The sequence below is a fragment of the Melanerpes formicivorus genome, unplaced genomic scaffold, assembly GCF_026170545.1.
Source record: "Melanerpes formicivorus ecotype bairdi unplaced genomic scaffold, bMelFor1.0.p_v2 SCAF_82, whole genome shotgun sequence".
Lineage (NCBI taxonomy): Eukaryota > Metazoa > Chordata > Aves > Piciformes > Picidae > Melanerpes > Melanerpes formicivorus.
Window position 1 is genome coordinate 1,374,515 of NW_027142434.1, and position 22,514 is coordinate 1,397,028.

The window sequence follows — 22,514 nt, forward strand, 5'->3', positions numbered from 1 at the left end:
ACAAATGGTGATGAGTGGTTGGGGTGGTGATGAGCTTTGGTTGCAGTGTGCTGCTGGAAAGGGCTCTCAGAGGCAGCAGGAGGGGTTTTGGAGCCAGGAAGGACTGAGAGAAGGCAGAGCCAGATCCCAGCAGCAGTGAGAGGCTGGCAGCTCTGTGGTGGCAGCAGGGCTCACTTGTCTCTGTCCCTGGGGGCTGAGCAGAGCAGAGCAGAGGGGCAGAATCCCCTCCCTGTGCTGTGCTCTCCCTGCCCTGGCTGCAGCTCAGCTCTCAGCTGGGTGTCCTCTGCTGAGGGGGCTCTCAGGAGGTTCTCCTCTGCAAGCACACCAGGCCCAGCAGGAGCAGGGCTCTTCTCTTCAGGACAGTCCTTGCTCACCCTCCAGCCCCTATCCTGCCATGGATTTCCTTATCCATCCCTGACAGCTTCTTCCCCCCCTTGGCCCAGGGCTGTCTGTTCCCCCTCTGGGACTGGCTGTGTGAGCAAAACCCTGTGCCCAACCAGCATGGTGCACAAGGTGTGATGGAAGAACCAAGCACTGCAGGCTGGCTGCCAGCCCAGAGGGGAAGCTGAATGCATTTCAAAGGGATTTGAGTTTCCACTTGCAAGCAGCATCCTCCCCAGGGCAGCTGGAAGGCTGGAGCCAGCCCTGCCTGATCAGACAGCACTGACTTGGCTGTTTCTGGCCTGGTGACTACAGCCCTGTGCTGCTCTCTTGGGGCACAAGGAATGAAGCATTTTAGCTCATGGAGGTTCAGGGGCAGCAGGTCAGTGCTGGCCAAATCCAGAGCCAGCCCTGCCCTGGGCCATGGCCCAGCACACCCCCAGGGCACTGTGCTCCTGCAGCTGGGGGGAGCCAGAGGGGACAGGGGGCAGAGGTTTGTTCCTCAGCAGCCAGCCCTGGGGAAGGGGCAGCAGCAGCAGCTGAGCTCAGCATTAAGCAGGGGAGGGCTCTGCTGCTCTAAGTCAGCAGAATGGTCTCAGCCATGGGTTCAAAGCACAACAGGCTGGGAGGGGAGGAAGGGCTGGGAGGGGATGAAGGGCTGGGGAGCAGCCCTGGGGAGAAGGCCTTGGGGGTGCTGGGGGTGCAGAGCTGGCCAGGAGCTGGCACTGAGCGCTGCCAGCCCAGCCCCAGCCTGCCCTGGGCTGAGCCCCAGCAGGGTGGGCAGCAGGGGCAGGGAGGGGATTCTGCCCTCTGCTCTGCTCTGCTCAGACCTCCCCTGCAGGGCTGGGGCAGCTCTGGAGCCCTCAGCACAGACAGGGAGCTGGGGGAGCAGGGCCAGAGGAGGCCACAGCAGTGCTGGCAGGGCTGGAAGCCCTCTGCTGGGAGCCCAGGCTGAGAGGGTTGGGGTTGTGCAGCCTGGAGAGGAGAAGGCTCCAGGGAGACCTCCTGGTGGCCTTGCAGTGCTGAAAGGGTGCAAGAAGAAAGCTGGGGACAGAGTTTAGAGCAGGACCTATTGTGCCAGGCCAAGGGGAGATGGTTTGGAACTAGAAGAGGCAGATTGAGAGTGGAGAGAAGGAGAAATGTTTGGTGCTGAGGGTGGGGAGAGCCTGTGCCAGGCTGCCCAGAGAGCTGGGAGCTGCCCCAGGCCTGGCACCAGGGCAGCTCAGGTTGTGTGGGGCTGGGAGCAGCCTGCTGGGGTTGGGGCTGTCCCTGGGGGCTGCAGGGGGCTGGGCTGGGAGGGCTCTAAAGGTCCTTTCTAAGCAAAACCATTCAGTGACCTTGCCCATGGAGCTGGTCTCTCTCTCTCCACAACCTCCTCTGCTGCCTTTTGCTCCTCTCCTGCTGAGGGAGGTTGTGTGAGCCCAGTGCAGAGTGCTTCACCTCCTCAGCTCTGCACCTGGGCAGCTCCCACCCAGCAAAGGTGGCAAAAGCACCAGCAGTGGCAGCCCAGGAGGAGCAGTGGGAGCAGCAGGGATGCCACAGGAAATGCCAGCTGGAGGCAGCTCTGTGGCCCTGATGCCTTTGCTGTGCCTGCTCCTGCAGCAGGCTCTCCCCATGCCAGGCTTGCTGCCTGCCCTGTGTGCCCTGCTCAGCTGGGAACCTCCAGAGCTCTGCTGGCATCAGCCTGGACTGGATGGAAAGCTAAAAGGACCCCAAGGTATCTCACTCCTACCTGCTGCCCCCCGTGGGAGGGGGCTGGAGCCCTGGGCAGGGGGGAGCTGCCCCTGCACAAAGCCCCAGGGCATGGCTGCTCCTGCTGGCCTCCCCTTCTCCTGGAGAGAGCCAACTCAGACACTTGGCTTGGCCTGAAGTGAAGCCTTCCCCAGGCAGCCTTTTAAGGCAAGGGCAGCACCCAGCCAGCCCCAGCCCTGCTTCCCCTGCTGCCTCCCAGCCCCAGTGCAGCCTCACACAGCCAGGGGCAGGGCTTGGAAGGAACCTCTGGAGCTCATCCAGTCCCAGCCCCTGCCAGGGCAGGGCACCCAGCAACACATCCAGGGGGGGTTTGAAGGCCCCTGGGGACTCCACAGCCTCTCTGGGCAGCCTGCTCCAGCTCAGCCTTCAGCTCCAGCAGCTCCTCCTGAGGTGCAGGTGGAACTTCTCCTGGGCAGGTTTGTGCCTCTGTGCCCTGCCACTGAACCAAGCCTGGTGCCATCCTCCTGGCAGCCTGCAGGGATGCTCTGGAGCCACACTGGCACCACCACTGCTGCTGCCAGCACTGCCATGCTCACAGGGTGCCTCACCAGAACTCCACTGCCAGGAGAGGCTGAGGGAAGCTCTTCTCCAGGACCTCCTGACCTCAGCACCTCTCTGCACCCACCTGAGAGCTCCCACCAGCTCCTCCAGCCTCCCAGGAGACCACCACCTCCCCTTGGGCTCAAAGGCCTGGGAATGCAGCCCCTGGGGGAGGCCTGCCACTGCTTTATAAGCTCAGATGCACAGAGTGGGGACAAAGACTCAGCCTGGGCAGGCTGAGCAGCACTGATCTGGAAGACCTTGGGGCCTGAAGAGAGTGAAAACCTTCCCAGCCTCACTCTGCACAGGGGCAGAATCCTCAGCAGCTGCATTCAGCAGCTGGGCATCTACAGGGCAAGCACTGGATGAGGGCAGCCAAGCTGAGCACACAGGGCATGGGTTTAGACCACCCAAAGCTCCCCAGAGGTGCAGCCAGGAGGACAGCACAGACTGAGCCCCTGGCTCAGAGAGTCACCAGCCCAGGAGCATCCAGCAGACACCAAAGCTGGGGGGGGTGAAGCTCCTGAGGCCAGGAACCAAGGGAACAAACTGCAGCCCAGGAGGTTCCACCTCAAGAGGAGGAGAAACTTCCTTGGTGTGAGGCTGCTGGAGCCTGGAGCAGGCTGCCCAGAGAGGTTGTGGAGTCTCCTCTGGAGCCTTTCCAGCCCCACCTGGATGTGTTCTGTGTGCCCTGCCCTGGGTGCCCTGCCCTGGCAGGGGCTGGGACTGGATGAGCTCCAGAGGTCCCTTCCCACCCCTCCTGTTCTGTGGTTCTGTGACTCTCTGACTGCTTGCAGCCACAGCAGGCAGCTGCAGCTTCAAACCCTTCTCAGACCTTTGGGGCAATGCTCTCTGCAGACTGGGCTCTGTGGCTGCAGAGGAGCAGCCAAAGAGCCTCTGAGTGAGCAGAGAGCAGAGCTCAGCCTAATTGAGTGCTTACAGCTAAAATTATCCTGTCTCTGTAAAACAAATCCCTCCAGCCTTGGCCTCTGGCATGGTAATAGGGTGAGGAGGAGGGTGAGGAGACCATCTGAGGGGGATCCAGGTCGTAGGGAAAGCCTTGCACACAGCCCTGGGGCTGCCAGCAACACTGCTCTGAAGTGTTCCCAGCTTGGTGGATTCACAGACTCATGGAATGGGCTGGAGAGGACCTCAAAGCTCAGCCAGCTCCAGCCCCCTGCCATGCCCAGGGACACCTCCCACCAGCACAGGCTGCTCAGGGCCTCATCCAGCCTGGTCCTGAACACCTCCAGCCAGGGCACAGCCACAGCCTCCCTGTGCCAGAGTCTCCCCAGCCTCACTCTCAGCAATCTCTTCCTCCTCTCCACTCTCAGTCTCCTCTCTCCCAGCTCAAAGCCATTGTTCCTCAGCCTGTCCCTCTCAGCCCTTGGCCCAAGTCCCTCCCCAGCTCTCCTGGAGCCCTTCAGCTCCTGCAAGGCTGCTCTGAGCTCTCCCTGGAGCCTTCTCCTCTCCAGGCTGCACAGCCCCAGCTCTCCCAGCCTGGCCCCACAGGGGAGGTTCTGCAGCCTCTGCTCATCTCTGTGGCCTCCTCTGGAGCCTCTCCAGCAGCTCCAGGTCCTCCTTGTGCTGGGCCCCCCAGAGCTGGAGGCAGTGCTGCAGGTGGGGGCTGAGCAGAGCAGAGGGCAGAATCCCCTCCCTGTGCTGTGCTCTCCCTGCCCTGGCTGCAGCTCAGCTCTCAGCTGGCTCTGGGCTGCCAGGGAGCACTGCTGGCTCCTGGGGACTTTGTCACCCCCAAGGCCTTCTCCTCAACAGCCACTCCTCACCCAGCCTGCATTTGGTCTGGGAAGGGACAGGAGCTCTGTGTGGGCAGGATCTGACCACCTGCTGCAGGGGAAATTCCTCCTTCTCTAGTTGTTGGAATGAGCAAAGCAAGGCCCAGGGCAGCACAGCCCCCGGGGGGGCAGCTGGACAGCAGACCTCATTTCAGCAGCAGCACACAGTGCTCATGGCAGGAGTGCAGCTGAACAAGCTGCTCAGGTTCTGTCTCCTGTTCAGCAGTGAGGGTTTTTGTCCAGCAAGAACCTGCCAGGGGAGTGAAGCCTCTGGGGAAAGCAGGAGAGCAACACAGAAAGGGTTGGGTGGGAAGGGAGCTTAGAGATCACCGAGTTCCACCCCCCCCTGCCAAGGGCAGGGACACCTCCCACTAGCCCAGGTTGCTCAATCAGAGAATCAAGCAGGTTGGAAAAGACCTCAGGGATCAAGTCCAACCTGTCACCTATCACCCAGCCCCTCCTGGCAACTCAACCATGGCTCCAAGTGTCACATCCAAGCCTCTTCTGAACACCTCCAGGGACAGGGACTCCACCACCTCCCCGGGCAGCACATCCCAGTGGCCATTTACTCAAGCCCCATCCAAGCTGGTCCCCCAACGTTTTGCACGAAGAGGAAGGTCCCTTTGAGCCAGGACTCCTGCAGGAGAGCTGGGCAGGGACTTGGGACAAGGGCTGGGGGTGTCAGGGTGAGCAACAGTGGCTTTGAGCTGGGAGAGAGGAGACTGAGAGTGGAGATGGGGAAGAGAGTGTTGAGAGTGAGGCTGGGGAGAGCCTGGCACAGGCTGCCCAGGGAGGCTGTGGCTGTGCCCTGCCTGGAGGAGCTCCAGGCCATGCTGGCTGGCTCCTGGAGCAAGCTGTGCTGGGGGGAGGTGGGGTGGGAAGCACCAGCACCGCAGCTCCCTGCAGCCATTAACACAGCAAACCCCAGGCCAGGGCTCTGCCAGCGGCTTCCAACCTGTGGCTCCAGCAGCACCTTCCCAAGCTCCCTCTCAAGCATCCTCTGCACAAAGCAAAGCTGAGGCAGAGCTCAGCGGGGGCAGGAGGACAAACCCCAGCCCCCAGGCTGCGCCGGCGGCCGGCGCCCAGCGGCTCTCCGTGGAAGACAGAAAGGAAAAAGCTGCTTACTCTGAGAGTCTTTGCGGTGGGGGAAGGAGAGGACGGGGGAGAGTCTGACTGAGCCTTCCTGCTGCGGGTGTACTCCTTACTCCTGCCGTACAGGGACGACATGGCCTCGGGGCCGCCGCTCCCCCCCCGGCACAGGTCTTGCTCTCCGCTGGTGCCGGGCAGGTCCTTCTTCCAAGGTCACAACAAACTAATTAAACTATTCCCAGCTCTGGTAATTAAACCCTGCTGCTTAGGGTGTGTAATTTTAGGCATCAAGCTGCCGCAGGAAGAGCTGAGAGGCTCCGGCAGCGACTCTGCTGCGGGCAGCCGAAGCGGAGGTGCCAAGGACTCGCCGCGCTCCAGCGCCGGGCGGTGCTCCGTGCCCCGGCGCCGGCTCAGCCCCGGCTCAGCTGCTCCCCAAAAGGACACTTCCCCTCGGCCGGGGCGTGTGCCACGGGGCCGGGGCGTGTGCCACGGGGCCGGGCCGGCCTCCCCCCACCCCCTAGAACTGCAGCGGCTGGAGGCAGAGAGCCGGAGAAGCAGCTGGGGGTCAGCCGGCCGAAGCCAAGGGGGAAGCAGCCCCGCAGCCGGTGCCGCCCGGGCGCCGCTGCCAGCCCTCTGCCGTCCCTGTGTGCTCCGGGAGCACAAACCAGGCACGGAGGCTGGGCTGGAAGGGGCAGTCCTGATGAAAGTTGTGTTTTGTTCCGTCCTCCTCCTCCTCCTCCTCCTCCTCCCTTACCCACACGCAGCCTTCTCCCTTCCCTCCCGCCGCTGCCTTCTGACATTCCAGATCCTGACTCGCTCCGCCAGGAATGCTGGAGGGCAGCCAGCAGCAGCGATTCACTTTCAGCTTGGGATTTGGGCTGCCACTTGTAGGGAAAAGAGGGGAGGGGGGGAAAGAATAAAGAAGAAAAGGGAAGGGAAGGAGGAGGAGGAGGAGGAGAAGAGAGCTGAGAAGCTGCCGAGGGGCAGCAGGCCGCGGGGGGCAGCCCGGGGGCACGGCCAGGGCGCTCGGCGCAGCTCCAGGCCCTGCGGGCGTCTGGTGGCAGTGACAAAGGCAGAGGTTTGAAAGGGCCACGGAGCAGTTCTTGCCCCTGAAGGGAGGACACACTCCTGCAGCCCAGCAGCATGGGTGCTGCTTGCTCCCCAGCCTGGCTGGAGCCGTCAGAAGCGCAGCTTGTGCAACGCAGCCGCGCTGCGAGGAGCCTTCAGGGTGGAGGAGGAGGGGAGAGGAGGGATGGAGGAAGGGTGGGGAGAGCCTGCACCTCTCCACAAAGTCCCAGCCAGCTGGAACTGTGCTGCTGGTGCTGCTGCACAGGTTGGCTCACTGGAGAGCATCCCTGCAGTGTCCCAGGGGCTGTACACTGCCTGTCCCTAATGTCCTGTCAAATGAGCAGCCTGGAGAAGAGAAGGCTCCAGGGAGAGCTCAGAGCAGCCTTGCAGGACCTGAAGGGCTCCAGGAGAGCTGGGGAGCGACTTGGGCCAAGGGCTGGGAGGGACAGGAGGAGGAACAATGGCTTTGAGCTGGGAGAGGGGAGACTGAGAGTGGAGAGGAGGAAGAGATTGCTGAGAGTGAGGCTGGGGAGAGCCTGGCACAGGCTGCCCAGGGAGGCTGTGGCTGCCCAGGCTGGATGAGGCCTTGGGCAAGCTGTGCTGGTGGGAGGTGTCCCTGGGCATGGCAGTGGGGTGGAACTGATGAGCTTTAAGGTCCCTCAGTGGTGGTCACCTGGCACAGAGAGCTCAGCCCCTCGCTGGCAGCTTGCACAGCGACACTCAATGCAGTCCTGCAGCTGCCAGGATGCAAATCCCTGCTTTGCTTTGCTGCAAAGGCATCAGCCCAGGTAGCTGCACTGGACCAGTTCCAGTAAGGCCACAGCAATGAACCAGCACCAGTCTGAGGGATGTGTCCTCGTCTGGCCTCATTCACCCCCCCCCAAAGCAGTTACTGATGGTCCCTGGGTGCCTGCAGGCCGCTGCAGCCCCAGCCCCAGGGCTGCTCACCAGCACACACTCCCTAGCACATGCACAGGGCTGTGCCTCCACACAGCCACGTGGAGGGCATCAATCACCACACTGCTGCATCTCTGCTGGCCTGAAACATTGCCCTTCCACTGCACCCTGCTTGGCAGCCCTGCAGCTTCCCTGGCACAGAGCTGGGGCAGGCTGCTGGGAAGAGCAGCCCCAGGGACGCCTCCTGCCAGCCAGCATCCTAACCCTTGGACTTGATGACCTCAAAGGTCTTCTCCAACCTCAACAGTTCTCTGAGTCCATGATTCTGGACTCTTGTGGCTCCATGCTGCTGTGATCTCCACTGCCCAGGGCCATGCAGCATCGCTGTGCAGCCCCAGAGAGGGGAACGGGGCTGAGCCATCGTCCTCCAAAAGTCACTTGGAGTTCAGGCCCTGCTGGAGAGCTCCCCCCGAGGAAGGAGGAGGCTCCTCACTCACTGCCGGCAGGAGGTGGAGGGGGGGAGGCTTTGGAGAGCTCTAAATCTGCCTGGTGATACTCCTGCATTCCCTTTTCAAGGTGAGGAAATGAAGTCCAGACACACAAGAAGGCAGTGACAGGCACCCTGCTGCTCAAGGAGACTGGGGCAGGACCTTGATCTTTCCAGCCTCCATCTGTTGCACTCATCAGCACCCCATCCTCCACCCCTCCCATCCTCCACCCCAGCTCTGTGACCAGAAGGCAATTCCAGACCCTTCAGAGGCTCCTCTGCAGCCCTTGCACCCGGCAGAGATCATAGTTTCATAGTTTCATAGTTTCATTCAGGGGTGGAAGGGACCACAAGGATCATCTAGTTCCAACCCCCCTGCCATGGGCAGGGACACCCCACACTAGATCAGCCTGGCCACAGCCTCAGCCAGCCTGGCCTTAAACACCTCCAGGGACAGGGCCCCAACCACCTCCCTGCACAACCCATTCCAGGCCTTCACCACTCTCATGGGGAAGAACTTCCTCCTCCCCTCCAGCCTCAATCTCCCCACCTCCAGCTTCATTCCATTCCCCCTAGTCCTAGCACTGCCTGAGATCCTGAGCAGTCCCTCCCCAGCCTTCCTGCAGCCCCCTGCAGATCCTGGAAGGCCACAATGAGGTCACCTCAGAGCCTTCTCTTCTCCAGACTGCACAGCCCCAACTCCTTCAGTCTGTCCTCACAGCAGAGCAGCTCCAGCCCTCTGCTCATCCTCCTGGCCCTGCTCTGGACACCTTCCAGCACCTCCACATCCCTCTTGCCATAGGGGCTGCAGAGCTGGAGGCAGGACTCCAGGTGGGGTCTCCCCAGGGCTGAGCAGAGGGGGAGGATCACCTCCCTCGACCTTTCACTCCTTTCACTCCCTTCAGTTTCTGGGGTTTCAAAACGCCGGAGTGAAACCAGGCAAACCCGTGTGGCCAGCAGCAGGCCGGGGGGGAGCTGACAGAGCTCGGCTTAGTCACCCAGGTGGAGCTCCACGGCTCTGAGCTGCAGGGCTGTGCTGCTCCTCCCAGCCAGCCCTGCACGACAGCACCGCCGGAGCCCTGCGCGGCCACGGCTGGAGCCGGGCAGGGGGCGGGGGAGCCCCAGCAGCAGCCGCCGGAGCGCCGAACCCAAACACAACCTGAGCTTTCTATTCCCTGCTAATTAAAAGCTAATTAGTCAGCCGCTGCAGATGCCTCACAGCCCGACAAGAGGCAGGGTGGTGGTGGGCAATCACTCAGGCTAAAGAGGAGGGAGCCAGGAGGGTCTGTGCCTGGCAGGGGCAGAGGCAGCAGCAGGAGATGTGGAACGGCCAAACGCTGCAGCAGCAGCTCCCCAGAGCTGCCTTGGTGCTGGGCTGCTTCCTGCCTTGTGGCAGGGGTTGCTTTCCCCTGGGGGAGAGTGAAGCCTTGAGTCCTGCCTGGCTCCTCACCTCCTGGTGCTGGCTCATAGCCCAGGTCAGGGTCTGGGTCTCACTGTTTGTGTCTCTGAGGGATGCTGCTTCCTGCAGGGCTGTGCTGCAGCCCCAGGAGGATGAAACTCCTCTCCTGGGAGCATTCCCACAGCCAGCAGACACAACCCCCTGGCACTGCCCAGGTCTGGACTGCATGCTGCAGGGCCCCTGTGGGCAAAATCACCCCGAGGTTTCTTCCCCTAGAATCACAGAGTTGGTTGGCTTGGCAAAGGCCTCTGAGCTCCCCCAGGCCAACCCCAACCCAACCCCCCCATGGCCACCCAACCCTGGCCCCAGCTGCCATGGCCACAGCTTGCTGCAACCCCTCCAGCCATGGGGACTCCACCACCTCCCTGGGCAGCCTCTGCCAGGCCCTGAGCACTCCTCCAGCAAAGACATTTGGCCTCCTCTCCAACCTCAGCCTCCCCTGGCACAATTTCAGGCCAGTTCCTCTCCTTCTGTCCCCTGAGGCTGGGGAGCAGAGCCCAACCCCCCCTGGCTGCAGCCTCCTCTCAGGGAGCTGCAGAGAGCAATGAGGTCTCCCTCAGCCTCCTCTGCTCCAGGCTCAGCACCCCCAGCTCCCTCAGCTGCTCCTCCCCAGCCCTCTTCCCCAGACCCTTCCCCAGCTCTGTTGCCCTTCTCTGGGCCTGAGGGGCCCACAACTGAAGCCAGGACTCAAGGTGCAGCTATGTTGGACTCTCCCATTCAGTATCTCCCCCCTGGGCCCAAGCCCTTCTTTTCCCCTCCTTCCCCTCCCTGCCCTCCTGGCTCTGCTGCTCCCCATCCTGCCTGCTTCCCATGGAATGCCTGCCAGGAGCAGCAGGGATAATGAGGTCCCTTCCAAGATGAAAACAGACTTTTGCTGAGGGCCTGTTGTGGCAGGACAAGGGCTGATGGATTGAAATTAAAAGAGGCAGACTGAGAGTGGAGAGCAGGAGGAATGTTTGGTGCTGAGGCTGGGGAGAGCCTGTGCCAGGCTGCCCAGAGAGCTGGGAGCTGCCCCATGCCTGGCACCAGGGCAAGGCAGGTTGTGTGGGGCTGGGAGCAGCCTGCTGGGGTTGGGGCTGTCCCTGGAGGCTGCAGGGGGTTGGGCTGGAGGAGCTGTGAAGGTCTCTTCCCACCCAGCCCAGTCTGGGCTGCTGTATTCATGTGTCAAATCCAATCTCCTGGGCTTTGGCCTTGATCACTCTCTGCAGACTCTTTCCCACTCAGATGTTCTCTCTGCTCCCTTCCCCTGGCACTGACTGTTTGGACCCAGGTTTGGTCATCAGTTAGAGGAGGATGCCATGGCCATGAAAATGGTGGGAGAGGTTAAAGCCCCAAAGGGAGAGCCACCAACACCCCTCTGAACTGTGCTGAGAATCCTCCCCTGGAGAACAGGGCACTGGCAACAGAAATGTGAACAGCCCTGGAGCAGAGAGCTGCAGCAGAGAGAGCCTGGGAACAAAGCAGAGCTGAAGGTGCAGAGTGATGCTCTGGGCTGATGTGAGCCCCCAGAGTGCTCTCCAGGCAATGCAGAGGAGAAGGGAAGGAGAAACCCTCCTGGGAGAGCAGAGCTCTGTGGAAGCTGGAAGGCATTTTTGCTATAAATTATCCCCAAACCAGGCCCTCAGAGTCCTGGCTGTCCCCTTCCACAGCAGCTCCAGCAGGCTCTGCACATCATCAGTAAATTTGCTGAGGACACCAAGCTGGGGGCAGGAGTTGATCTGCTGGAGGGCAGAGAGGCTCTGCAGAGGGACCTGGCCAGGCTGGGCAGATGGGCAGAGGCCAAGGGCAGGAGATTGAACACAGCCAAGTGCCAGGGGCTGCACTTTGGCCACAGCAGCCCCAGGCAGTGCTCCAGGCTGGGGGCAGAGTGGCTGAGAGCAGCCAGGCAGAGAGGGGCCTGGGGGTGCTGGTGGATGGTAGGCTGAACAGGAGCCTGCAGTGTGCCCAGGCAGCCAGGAGGGCCAAGGGCATCCTGGCCTGCAGCAGGAAGAGTGTGGCCAGCAGGAGCAGGGAAGTCCTTGTGCCCCTGGACACTGCACTGGTTAGGCCACACCTGGAGTCCTGTGTCCAGTTCTGGGCTCCTCAGGTCAGGAAAGAGGTTGAGCTGCTGGAAGGTGTCCAGAGAAGGGCAACAAAGCTGGGGAGGGGTCTGGGGCACAGCCCTGGGAGGAGAGGCTGAGGGAGCTGGGGTTGCTTAGCCTGCAGAAGAGGAGGCTCAGGGGAGACCTTCTTGCTCTCTGCAACTCCCTGCAGGGAGGTTGGAGCCAGGCAGAGTTTGGTCTCTTCTCCCAGGCAGCCAGATCCAGAACAAGAGGACACAGTCTCAGGCTGTGCCAGGGGAGGTTCAGGCTGGAGGTGAGGAGGAAGTTCTCCACAGAGAGAGTGATTGCCCATTGGGATGTGCTGCCTGGGGAGGTGGTGGAGTCCCCATCCCTGGAGGTGTTCAGGAGGAGACTTGATAGGGTGCTTGGTGCCATGGGTGAGTTGATTAGGTGGTGTTGGATTGGTTGATGGGCTGGACTCCATGATCTTGAAGGTCTCTTCCAACCTGGTTTGGTTTATTCTAAATGAAGGTTTATCTCTGCAGCCCTCCCTTCCAGCTGACTCCTTTCACAGGCAGCCAAACCTCCCTATCTCCCCTGAGCAGGCTCCCAGCACTCAGTGCCTCCAGCTGGGGCAGCCTCAGCTGCTGGAGAGGCAGAGCTGAAGCCATGGCCCTGGGGGGGGCACAGCAGCAGGATGCTGCCCACACCACAATCCTTACCCCAGGCTCTCCTTGGCCACATCCCTGACCTTGAACACAGCCAGGGACCATCCCTGTGCACCAGCACAGCACCCTGCAGACCACTCAGCTCCTGGAAGGTCTCCAGCATCACCTTGCCCTTGGTCAACCACCACTGCCCCAAGCACAGCCTGGGTGCTCATGGTCCTGGGGTGCAGCTTGGGCACAGCCACAGCCCTGCTGCCAGGGATGAGCCTGCCCTGCCAGCTGACCTCAGTGCTGGGGAAGAGCTGGAGCTCTGTGATCATCTCCTGCAATGAGCCAAGCAAGGCAGGAACAGAGCTGTGCTGCAGGGACAGGAGATGCCAGCTGGAGCCCAGGGGGAGCAGCAGGAGGGAGAGGCAGGCAACATGCTTCATGTCCCATGGATCCTGGAGTGCTTTGGCTGGGAAGGAACCTTTACAGGTCACCCAGTCCTGACCCCCTGCAGCCCCCAGGGACAGCCCCAACCACAGCAGGCTGCTCCCAGCCCCACACAACCTGCCCTGGTGCCAGGCCTGGGGCAGCTCCCAGCTCTCTGGGCAGCCTGGCACAGGCTCTCCCCACCCTCAGCACCAAACATTTCTCCTTCTCTCCACTCTCAAGCTGCCTCTTGCAGTTCCAAACCATCTCCCCTTGGCCTGGCACAATAGGTCCTGCTCTAAACTCTGTCCCCAGCTTTCTTCTTGGCCTCTTTCAGCACTGCAAGGCCACCAGGAGGTCTCCCTGGAGCCTTCTCCTCTCCAGGCTGCACAACCCCAACCCTCTCAGCCTGGGCTCCCAGCAGAGGGCTTCCAGCCCTGCCAGCGCTGCTGTGGCCTCCTCTGGCCCTGCTCCCCCAACTCCCTGTCTGTGCTGAGGGCTCCAGAGCTGCCCCAGCCCTGCAGGGGAGGGCTCAGCAGAGCAGAGCAGAGGGCAGAATCCCCTCCCTGCCCCTGCTGCCCACCCTGCTGGGGCTCAGCCCAGGGCAGGCTGGGGCTGGGCTGGCAGCGCTCAGTGCCAGCTCCTGGCCAGCTCTGCACCCCCAGCACCCCCAAGGCCTTCTCCCCAGGGCTGCTCCCCAGCCCTTCATCCCCTCCCAGCCCTTCCTCCCCTCCCAGCCTGTTTTGCTTTGAACCCATGGCTGAGACCATTCTGCTGACTTAGAGCAGCAGAGCCCTCCCCTGGTTAATGCTGAGCTCAGCTGCTGCTGCTGCCCCTTCCCCAGGGCTGGCTGCTGAGGAACAAACCTCTGCCCCCTGTCCCCTCTGGCTCCCCCCAGCTGCAGGAGCACAGTGCCCTGGGGGTGTGCTGGGCCATGGCCCAGGCCAGGGCACCACTGCCATCTGTGACTCAGTCTTTGCTTTGTGCAGTGCTTCCATCACTCTCCCAAGCCACATTTGTTCTCCTGGCACTCCTCTGGAGGCATGGAGCAGCTGCAAGTCCCCTGGCAGCTGTTTCCAGGAGCCAGGCTGCAAACCACCCTGTGCCCATCCCAGAACCGTGCTGGGGCTGCAGGAGCTGTGTGAAGCAGGGCAAAGGAGCTCGGCTGAGCCAGGCAACGCTCATTAAGCACTGATGCAGGCAACGGGAGGCAGCAGGAGGCTGAGCACAAAGCTGACCTCCCCCTGCTGGGAGAGCACAGCACCCCCCTCAGGGCCACACTGACACTGGGGACAAAGGTTAATCAATCCTCTGACCCCCTCCTGCCCTCAGGCTGCCCTGCACTTGTGCTTGGCTAAGCCCAAAGCCAGAGGCAGCTGCCTGCAGACTCAGCAGAGCCTCAGCCCTGAAAGAGCTTCTCCTGTGCCTGGCACTGGAGCTCCACTGCCCCCAGGTCTGCCCCCAGCAGTGCTGCTGGCAAAGGAGAAGCCCAAATCAGGCTGAGCTTGGGGCTGCTAAGCCAGGAGCAGCTGGGGGGGGTGAGGGCTCCACAGGCAGATGGTTGCTGGACCTCAGGTTCAAGAAGGGGTTGGGTTGGAAGGGACCTTCCAGAGCATCCAGTGCCAGCCCCCTGCCATGCCCAGGGACACCTCCCACCAGCACAGCTTGCTCCAGGCCTCATCCAGCCTGGTCCTGAGCACCTCCAGGCAGGGCACAGCCACAGCCTCCCTGGGCAGCCTGTGCCAGAGCCTCCCCAGCCTCACTCTCAGCAATCTCTTCCTCCTCTCCACTCTCAGTCTCTCCTCTCCCAGCTCAAAGCCATTGTTCCTCAGCCTGTCCCTCCCAGCCCTTGGCCCAAGTCCCTCCCCAGCTCTCCTGGAGCCCTTCAGCTCCTGCAAGGCTGCTCTGAGGTCTCCCTGGAGCCTTCCCTTCTCCAGGCTGCACAGCCCCAGCTCTCCCAGCCTGGCCCCACAGGGGAGGTTCTGCAGCCTCTGCTCATCTCTGTGGCCTCCTCTGGAGCCTCTCCAGCAGCTCCAGGTCTTTCTTGTGCTGGGGGCCCAGAGCTGGACACATCCCTGCAGGTGAGGTCTCCCGAGAGCAGAGCAGAGGGGCAGGATCCTCTCTCTCCACCCCTGGCAATGGGCACTGGCAGCCCAGAAGGCCAATGGCAGCTGAGCTGCCATTGGCCTTCTGGGCTGCCAGTGCCCATTGCTGGCTCCTGCCCAGCTACTCCCCACCCCAGCACCACCAACTCCTTCTCTGCAGTATCCTCAAGGTCTCTCTGCATGGGTTCTGTAGCCTCTCCAGCAGCTCCAGGTCCTCCTTGTGCTGGGAGCCCCAGAGCTGGAGGCAGTGCTGCAGGTGGGGGCTGAGCAGAGCAGAGCAGAAGGGCAGAATCCCCTCCCTGTGATGCTCTCTCCCTGCCCTGGCTGCCTGCTGTACTCATCTCTGCTCCTGCACTGAGCTGCTGGTTCTGCACAGACCCTGCTCAGCCCAGGGCATCATCTGGGGTCAGCAGCACTGCTACTGAGCCCAGGAGAGGGGCAGACTAAAAGCTGTCACAACAAACCTTCACTTTGGTGCATCTCTTACCTGTGACTGTGATCCACAGCAGGGAGGTGGTGGAAGCCTCCTGCCTGGAGGTGTTTGCAGCCAGGCTGGAGGTGGCTGTGAGCAACCTGCTGTGGTGTGAGGTGTCCCTGCCCATGGCAGGGGATGGAGCTGGCTGAGCCTTGAGCTCCCTTCCAACCCTGACAATTCTGTGATCCAGTTCAAGAAGGACAGGGACTAGCTGGAAAGGGCTACAAAGATGCTGAGGGGCCTGGAAGATCACAGTCTCACAGTGTCACTAAGGTTGGAAGAGACCTCAAGGATCATCGAGTCCAACCTATCAACACAGACCCCATGACCAAACCATGGCACCAAGTGCCACATCCAATCCCCTCCTGAACACCTCCAGGGATGGGGACTCCACCACCTCCCTGGGCAGCACATCCCAAGGGCCAACAACTCTCTCTGGGAAGAACTTTCTCCTCACCTCCAGCCCAAACCTCCCCTGGCACAGCTTGAGACTGTGTCCTCTTGTTCTGGTGCTGGGTGTCTGGGAGAAGAGCCCAACCCCCACCTGGCTCCAACCTCCCTGCAGGGAGTTGCAGAGAGCAAGAAGGTCTCCCCTGAGCCTCCTCTTCTGCAGGCTAAGCAACCCCAGCTCCCTCAGCCTCTCCTCCCAGGGCTGTGCTCCAGACCCCTCCCCAGCTTTGTTGCCCTTCTCTGGACACCTTCAAGTCTCTCAATCTCCTTCCTGACCTGAGGGGCCCAGAGCTGGACACAGGACTCCAGGTGTGGCCTAACCAATGCAGAGTCCAGGGGCACAAGGACTTCCCTGCTCCTGCTGGCCACACTCTGCCTGCTGCAGGCCAGGATGCCCTTGGCCTTCTTGGCCCCCTGGGCACACTGCTGCCTCCTGTTCAGGCAGCTGTCAATCAGCACCCCCAGCTCCCTCTCTCTTTGGCATCTCTCAGCCACTCTGCCCCCAGCCTGCAGCTCTGCCTGGGGTTGCTGTGGCCAAAGTGCAGCCCCTGGCACTGGGACTTGTTGAATGCCATCCTGTTGGCCTCTGCCCAGCTGTGCAGCCTGTCCAGGTCCCTCTGCAGAGCCCTTCTGCCCTCTCACTGACCAACCTCTGCTCCCAGCTTGCTGTCAGCTGCACTTTTGCTGCTGACTGATCTCTGTGGGGAAGATCTCAGCTGGGGTTGGTCAGTGTGGAGGAGAGCAGCCTGAGGGGGATCTGACCAGTGCTGATCAATACTTCAAGGGTGGGGGTCAGGAGGGTGAGGCCAGGCTCTGTTCAGTGGTGCCCAGGGACAGGACAAGGGGCACTGGGCACTAACTGCAACATCAGAAGTTCATCTGAACACCAAGAGGAACTCCTGCACTGCAAGTGTGGCAGGGCCTGCAGCAGGCTGCTGGCAGAGGTGGTGGAGGCTCAGACTCTGGGGAGACTCCAAACCCACCTGGACATGTTCCTCTGTGGCCTTCTCTAGGTGCTCCTGCTCTGGCAGGGGGACTGGAGCCAAGGATCTCCAGAGGTCCCTTCCCAGCCCTGCCTCCTGTGCCTGTCTGGAGCAGCTGCTCTGCAAAGCCCACTCCCAGGGCCCTGGGGCAGCTCGGGCAGGCTCAGCGCCGGCCCCCGGGGCTCCCCCGCAGCGGGGAGGGCAGCAGCAGCTCTGCTGGGCAGCAGCAGAGGCCTCAGTGGCCAGCAGGAGCTGTGCTGGGAAGGTGCTGTGCAGCACTGCAGCACTCTGCCATAAATGGAATCCCAGGCTGGCAGCCAGCAGGATCTCCTCTGCAGTGTGCGGAGCGGCTCCGGCGCAGCCCTGCCGAGCGGCTGGGCACAGCACCTCCCTCCCTCCCTTCCCCTCCCTCCCCAAGGCTGCAGCAGCTGACAGGTTCTGACTGCACCTGCAGCATCAGCACCCCCTGCTCATCCCCAGCACTGCCTTTGTCAGCAGAAGGCTGGGAGCCCCCCCCCCATGAGCCACAGCTGGAGCAGCAGCAGGCAGCAGGAGCAGAGAACTTCAGTGTGGGCTGAGGACAGCACAGGGAGAGAGTCACAGCCTGGGCTGGGCTGGGCTGGGCTGGAAGAGACCCTCAAGAGCATCCAGTGCCAACCCCTGCCATGGGCAGGGACACCTCCACCAGGCCAGGCTGCTCAAGGCCTCATCCAGCCTGGTCCTGAACACCTCCAGCCAGGGGACAGCCACAGCCTCCCTGGGCAGCCTGTGCCAGGCTCTCCCCAGCCTCACTGCAAAGGATTTCTTCCTCATCTCCAGTCTCAGGCTTCAAGGTCATCCAGTTCCACCTCTCCACCATGGGAAGGGACACCTGGGAGGTTGCTTTTGACTCTTTCAGAGCTCCATGACACCAATCCAGACACCATCTCCAGAGGTCCCTTCCCACCCCTCCCTTCTGTGCCTGCCTGGAGCAGCTGCTCACCCCCAGACCACCTCTGCTGCTTTCTGCTGCTGCCATCGCCATTGCTTCAGCACCACCAGATGCAATCAGAGCCCCACAGAATGGGTTGGGATGGAAGGGAGCTCAAAGCTCATCCAGCTCCAGCCCCCTGCCATGGGCAGGGACACCTCCCACCAGCACAGCTTGCTCCAGGCCTCATCCAGCCTGGTCCTGAGCACCTCCAGGCAGGGGACAGCCACAGCCTCCCTGGGCAGCCTGTGCCAGGCTCTCCCCAGCCTCACTCTCAGCAATCTCTTCCTCATCTCCACTCTCAGTCTCTCCTCTCCCAGCTCAAAGCCATTGTTCCTCAGCCTGTCCCTCCCAGCCCTTGGCCCAAGTCCCTCCCCAGCTCTCCTGGAGCCCTTCAGGTCCTGCAAGGCTGCTCTGAGGTCTCCCTGCAGCCTTCTCTCCTCCAGGCTGCACAGCCCCAGCTCTCCCAGCCTGGCCCCACAGGGGAGGTTCTGCAGCCTCTGCTCATCTCTGTGGCCTCCTCTGGACCTCCAGAGATCATCCAGTCCAAGCCCCCAGCCAGAGCAGGAGCACCCAGGGCAGGGCACACAGCAACACATCCAGGAGGGGTTGGAAGTCTAAAGAGAAGGAGACTTCCAGGATCTGCAGGGGGCTGCAGGAAAGCTGGGGAGGGACTTTGGAGGGTGTCAGGGAGGGATAGGACTGGGGGGGATGGAGCAGAACTAGAAGTGGATCTCCAACTCTCTGCTCATCTCTGTGGCCTCCTCTGGAGCCTCTCCAGGTCCCAAGACACAGAGAAATAGAAATCCTGGGGCACTCAACAGAGCCTTGATCTGCTCAGCTCCATGGGGTCCTGTTCACTTCCCCCAGCCTCAGCCACTCCAGCAGGATAGAACCTTGCAGTCAGCTGCCCTGTGGAAGCCCCCAGCTGGCACACAGCACAGCTGCAGAGCTGCTGGCCACAGATGGAGACCTTCACCACACTGCTGCCCAGCTGTGCTCAAGCCTGCTCCTGGCCTGCCTTCAGCTGCAGCAGTCCATGGTGCAGGAGGTTGTGGCCACCCCCAAGAATGAGCTCCAGGAGCAATGAAAAAGGCAGAGGTCTGCAAACACAGCAATGCAGAGAGAGGCAAGGCAGAGCTGAGCCCAGCAGGAGCTGAGCCCAGCAGAGCTGAGCCCAGCAGGAGCTGCATGCCAAGCACCTACTGCAGTGGGTAATGGGCATGAGCTGAGGTGAGGCTGAACAGAGGGCTCCAGAGCTGCTGAGGGGACTGCAACAGCTCTGAGGGGAGAGGCTGAGAGAGCTGGGGCTGTTCAGTCTGGAGAAGAGCAGCCTGAAGGGGAAGTGATCAGTGCTGATCAATACTTCATGGGTGGGGGCCAAGAGGATGGGGTCAGGAGGATGGGGCCAGGAGGATGGGGCCAAGAGGATGGGATCAGGAGGATGGGGTCAGGAGGATGGGGTCAGGAGGATGGGGCCAAGAGGATGGGGTCAGAAGGATGGGGTCAGGAGGATGGGGCCAGGAGGATGGGGCTAAGAGGATGGGGTCAGGAGGATGGGGTCAGGAGGATGGGGTCTGGAGGATGGGGCCAAGAGGATGGGGTCAGGAGGATGGGGCTAAGAGGATGGGGTCAGGAGGATGGGGTCAGGAAGATGGGGCCAGGAGGGTGGGGTGAGGAAGATGGGGTCAGGAGGATGGGGTCAGGAGGATGGGGCCAAGAGGATGGGGTCAGGAGGATGGGGTCTGGAGGCTGGGGCCAAGAGGATGGGGTCAGGAGGATGGGGCCAAGAGGATGGGGTCAGGAGGATGGGGCCAGGAGGATGGCACCAGGAGGATGGGGTCAGGAGGATGGGGCCAAGAGGATGGGGCCAGGAGGATGGGGCCAAGAGGATGGGGTCAGAAGGATGGGGTCAGAAGGATGGGGCAGGAGGATGGGGCCAGGAGGATGGGGTCAGGAGGATGGGGCAGGAGGATGGGGCAGGAGGATGGGGTCAGAAGGATGGGGCAGGAGGATGGGGCCAGGAGGATGTGCTCAGGCTTGGTCCAGTGGTGCCCTGGGCCAGGACAAGAGGCAAAGGGCACAAAAGCAACATCAGAAGCTCATCTGAACACCAGGAGGAACTTCTGCAACTGAAGGGTGCTGGAGGCCTGGGGCAGGAGGTGGTGGAGGCACTGCAGACCCCCCTGGATGTGTTCCTGTGTCACCAGGTGGCCCTGCCCTGCCAGGGGCTTGGACTGAGTGACCTCCAGAGGTCCCTTCCAGCCCCTACCACCCTCTGAAGAGTCAGAGGAACCCCAGCTGCTGGGAGCCTCCTCCCAGGAAGGATTTCTGCAGCTCAGGGTCTCTCCATCTTGCCCTCCCTAAGCAGGAGGCAGCTCCTGCCCAGGGAAGCTCTTTCCAGCAGGGCATCTCCATGCCCAGGAGCAAAACCCCAGCAGTCAGTTGCCTTATATGAGGCTTTTAGTGAGGAGAAGCATGTGGCTGGGTACAAAGCCAGAACCAAAAGTGACCTTTTAAAGCCAAGGGGGGGAGCAGCAGCAGCAGCCCCAGCCTGGGATCAGTGCAGCACAGCACTCTGCCTGCAGTGCTGTTTGCCAGAGGCTGTTTCACTGCCAGGGAATCTGAGTTCAGTTTTCCACAGACATTTAGCTCACTCCTTGGCCATCTGGCAAATCAGCTTCTGCTTTTGTTGCTCCTTCTGGAGCCAGCTGGGAGATAAACCATTTACTACCTGAGCCTGGGGCTGCAGCACTCTGCAGGGGCTGCCCAGGCACCGGGAGCCAGCAGCCCCACAGAGGCCCTGCCACACAGCAGCGCTCACCACAGCTGGGAGAGAAGGGCCAGCAGCCAGCAGGGAAGGGTTTGGGTGGGAAGGGACCTCCAAAGCTCAGCCCAACCCCCTGCAGCCCCCAGGGACAGCCCTAACCCCAGCAGGCTGCTCCCAGCCCCACACAACCTGCCCTGCACTGGTGCCAGGCATGGGGCAGCCCCCAGCTCTCTGGGCAGCCTGGCACAGGCTCTCCCCACCCTCAGCACCAAACATTTCTCCTTCTCTCCACTCTCAAGCTGCCTCTTTAAGTTCCAAACCATCAGCCCTTGCCCTGTCACATGAGGCCCTGCTCAGAACTCTGTCCCCAGCTTTCCTCCAGGCCACCAGGAGGTCTCCCTGGAGCCTCCTCCAGGCTGCACAGCCCCAACCCTCTCAGCCTGGCCTCCCAGCAGAGGGCTTCCAGCCAAGGCCACCTCCTGCTGCCTGTGCAGCAGGCACCAGACAGCTCTGTCAGCAGGGCAGGGCCACCAAGGGCTGCCCAGACACCAACTGCTGCCTGCAGGAATTCCAGAGCAGCAGGTCAGATCTTTGGGAGGATGACTTCAGGCACATCACAGGAGGCTCCCTCCCTGCAGCCTGCTGCATGAGTGACAACCAAGCACAAGCAGCAGCTCCCAGAGGGGCACAGAACCTGCTGGGAGGAGCTGAGCAGGTGGAGAGACTTCTCCTTCCCACCACTGTGGAGAGAGGGAATCTGACAGCCTGAAAGCAGCACTGCCAGCAGAGCACCAGCAGAGCAGAGACAGAGCCCTCAGCCCCCTCTGCTCAGCACTGCCTTCAGTTTGACCCCCCCTGGACACAAAAGATGTGGGCAGGCTGGAGAGGGCCCAGAGGAGGGCCAGAAAGGTGACCCAAGGAGGAGGCTGCCAGAGGGGGCAAGGCTGAGAGAAAAGTCTTTGCTCAGCCTGGAGGGAGGAAGACTCAGGGGAGACCTCTCCAGGTTCCAGCAGCTGAAGGGTGGCCACAGGGCAGCTGAGAGTCCCTCTGCAGGAGCAGAGGAGGGATGGAGGGGACAGGCTCCTGCTGGGGACAGGCTCCTGGTGGGGACAGGCTCATGGTGGGGACAGGCTCCTGGTGGGGACAGGCTCCTGCTGGGGACAGGCTCATGGTGGGGACAGGCTCCTGGTGGGGACAGGCTCCTGGTGGGGACAGCCTCCTGCTGGGGACAGACTCATGGTGGGGACAGGCTCCTGGTGGGGACAGGCTCATGGTGGGGACAGGCTCATGGTGGGGACAGGCTCCTGCTGGGGACAGGCTCATGGTGGGGACAGCCTCCTGCTGGGGACAGACTCATGGTGGGGACAGGCTCCTGGTGGGGACAGGCTCCTGGTGGGGACAGGCTCCTCGTGGGGACAGGCTCATGGTGGGGACAGGCTCATGGTGGGGACAGGCTCATGGTGAGGACAGGCTCCTGGTGGGGACAGGCTCCTCGTGGGGACAGGCTCCTCGTGGGGACAGGCTCATGGTGGGGACAGGCTCATGGTGGGGACAGGCTCATGGTGAGGACAGGCTCCTGCTGGGGACAGGCTCAGGGTGGGGACAGGCTCAGGGTGGGGACAGGCTCATGGTGGGGACAGGCTCATGGTGAGGACAGGCTCCTGGTGGGGACAGGCTCCTGGTGGGGACAGGCTCCTGGTGAGGACAGGCTCATGGTGGGGACAGGCTCCTGGTGGGGACAGGCTCCTGCTGGGGACAGGCTCCTGGTGAGGACAGGCTCATGGTGGGGACAGGCTCCTGCTGGGGACAGGCTCATGGTGAGGACAGGCTCCTGGTGGGGACAGGCTCCTGGAGGGGACAGGCTCCTGCTGGGGACAGGCTCATGGTGGGGACAGGCTCCTGGAGGGGACAGGCTCCTGGTGGGGACAGGCTCATGGTGGGGACAGGCTCATGGTGGGGACAGGCTCCTGCTGGGGACATTCCTGTGGGACACAGGAGGAAAATTCATCCCAAGAAGGACAATCAGCCCAGGAGAGACCTCCCCAGGGAGGTGGTGGTGTCCCCACACTGCCACAACCAAGGCAGGGCTGGAGAGGGCCTGGGCCAGGCCAGGCCTTGGCAGAAGCTGCACCAGCTGATCCCTGGGGTCCCTCCCAGCCTGGCACTCCAGG

At 62.1% G+C, this 22,514-nt stretch overlaps 1 protein-coding gene across 10 annotated transcripts in view; it reads right to left on the reverse strand.

Moving 5' to 3' along the window:
• Nucleotides 1–22,514, reverse strand: part of PPP1R12B (protein phosphatase 1 regulatory subunit 12B) — a 206,482-nt gene that overhangs the window by 35,815 nt on the left and 148,153 nt on the right. The window contains exon 1 of one of the 10 annotated variants that reach the window (XM_068164661.1): nt 5,592–6,247. The exons of the other annotated variants lie outside the window; for them this stretch is intronic. Within the exon in view, the coding sequence (XP_068020762.1) occupies nt 5,592–5,693 (102 nt within the window). The 5' untranslated portion in view covers nt 5,694–6,247. Of the gene's footprint in view, nt 1–5,591; nt 6,248–22,514 lie in introns of those variants that run through there. 10 annotated transcript variants of the gene reach the window in all.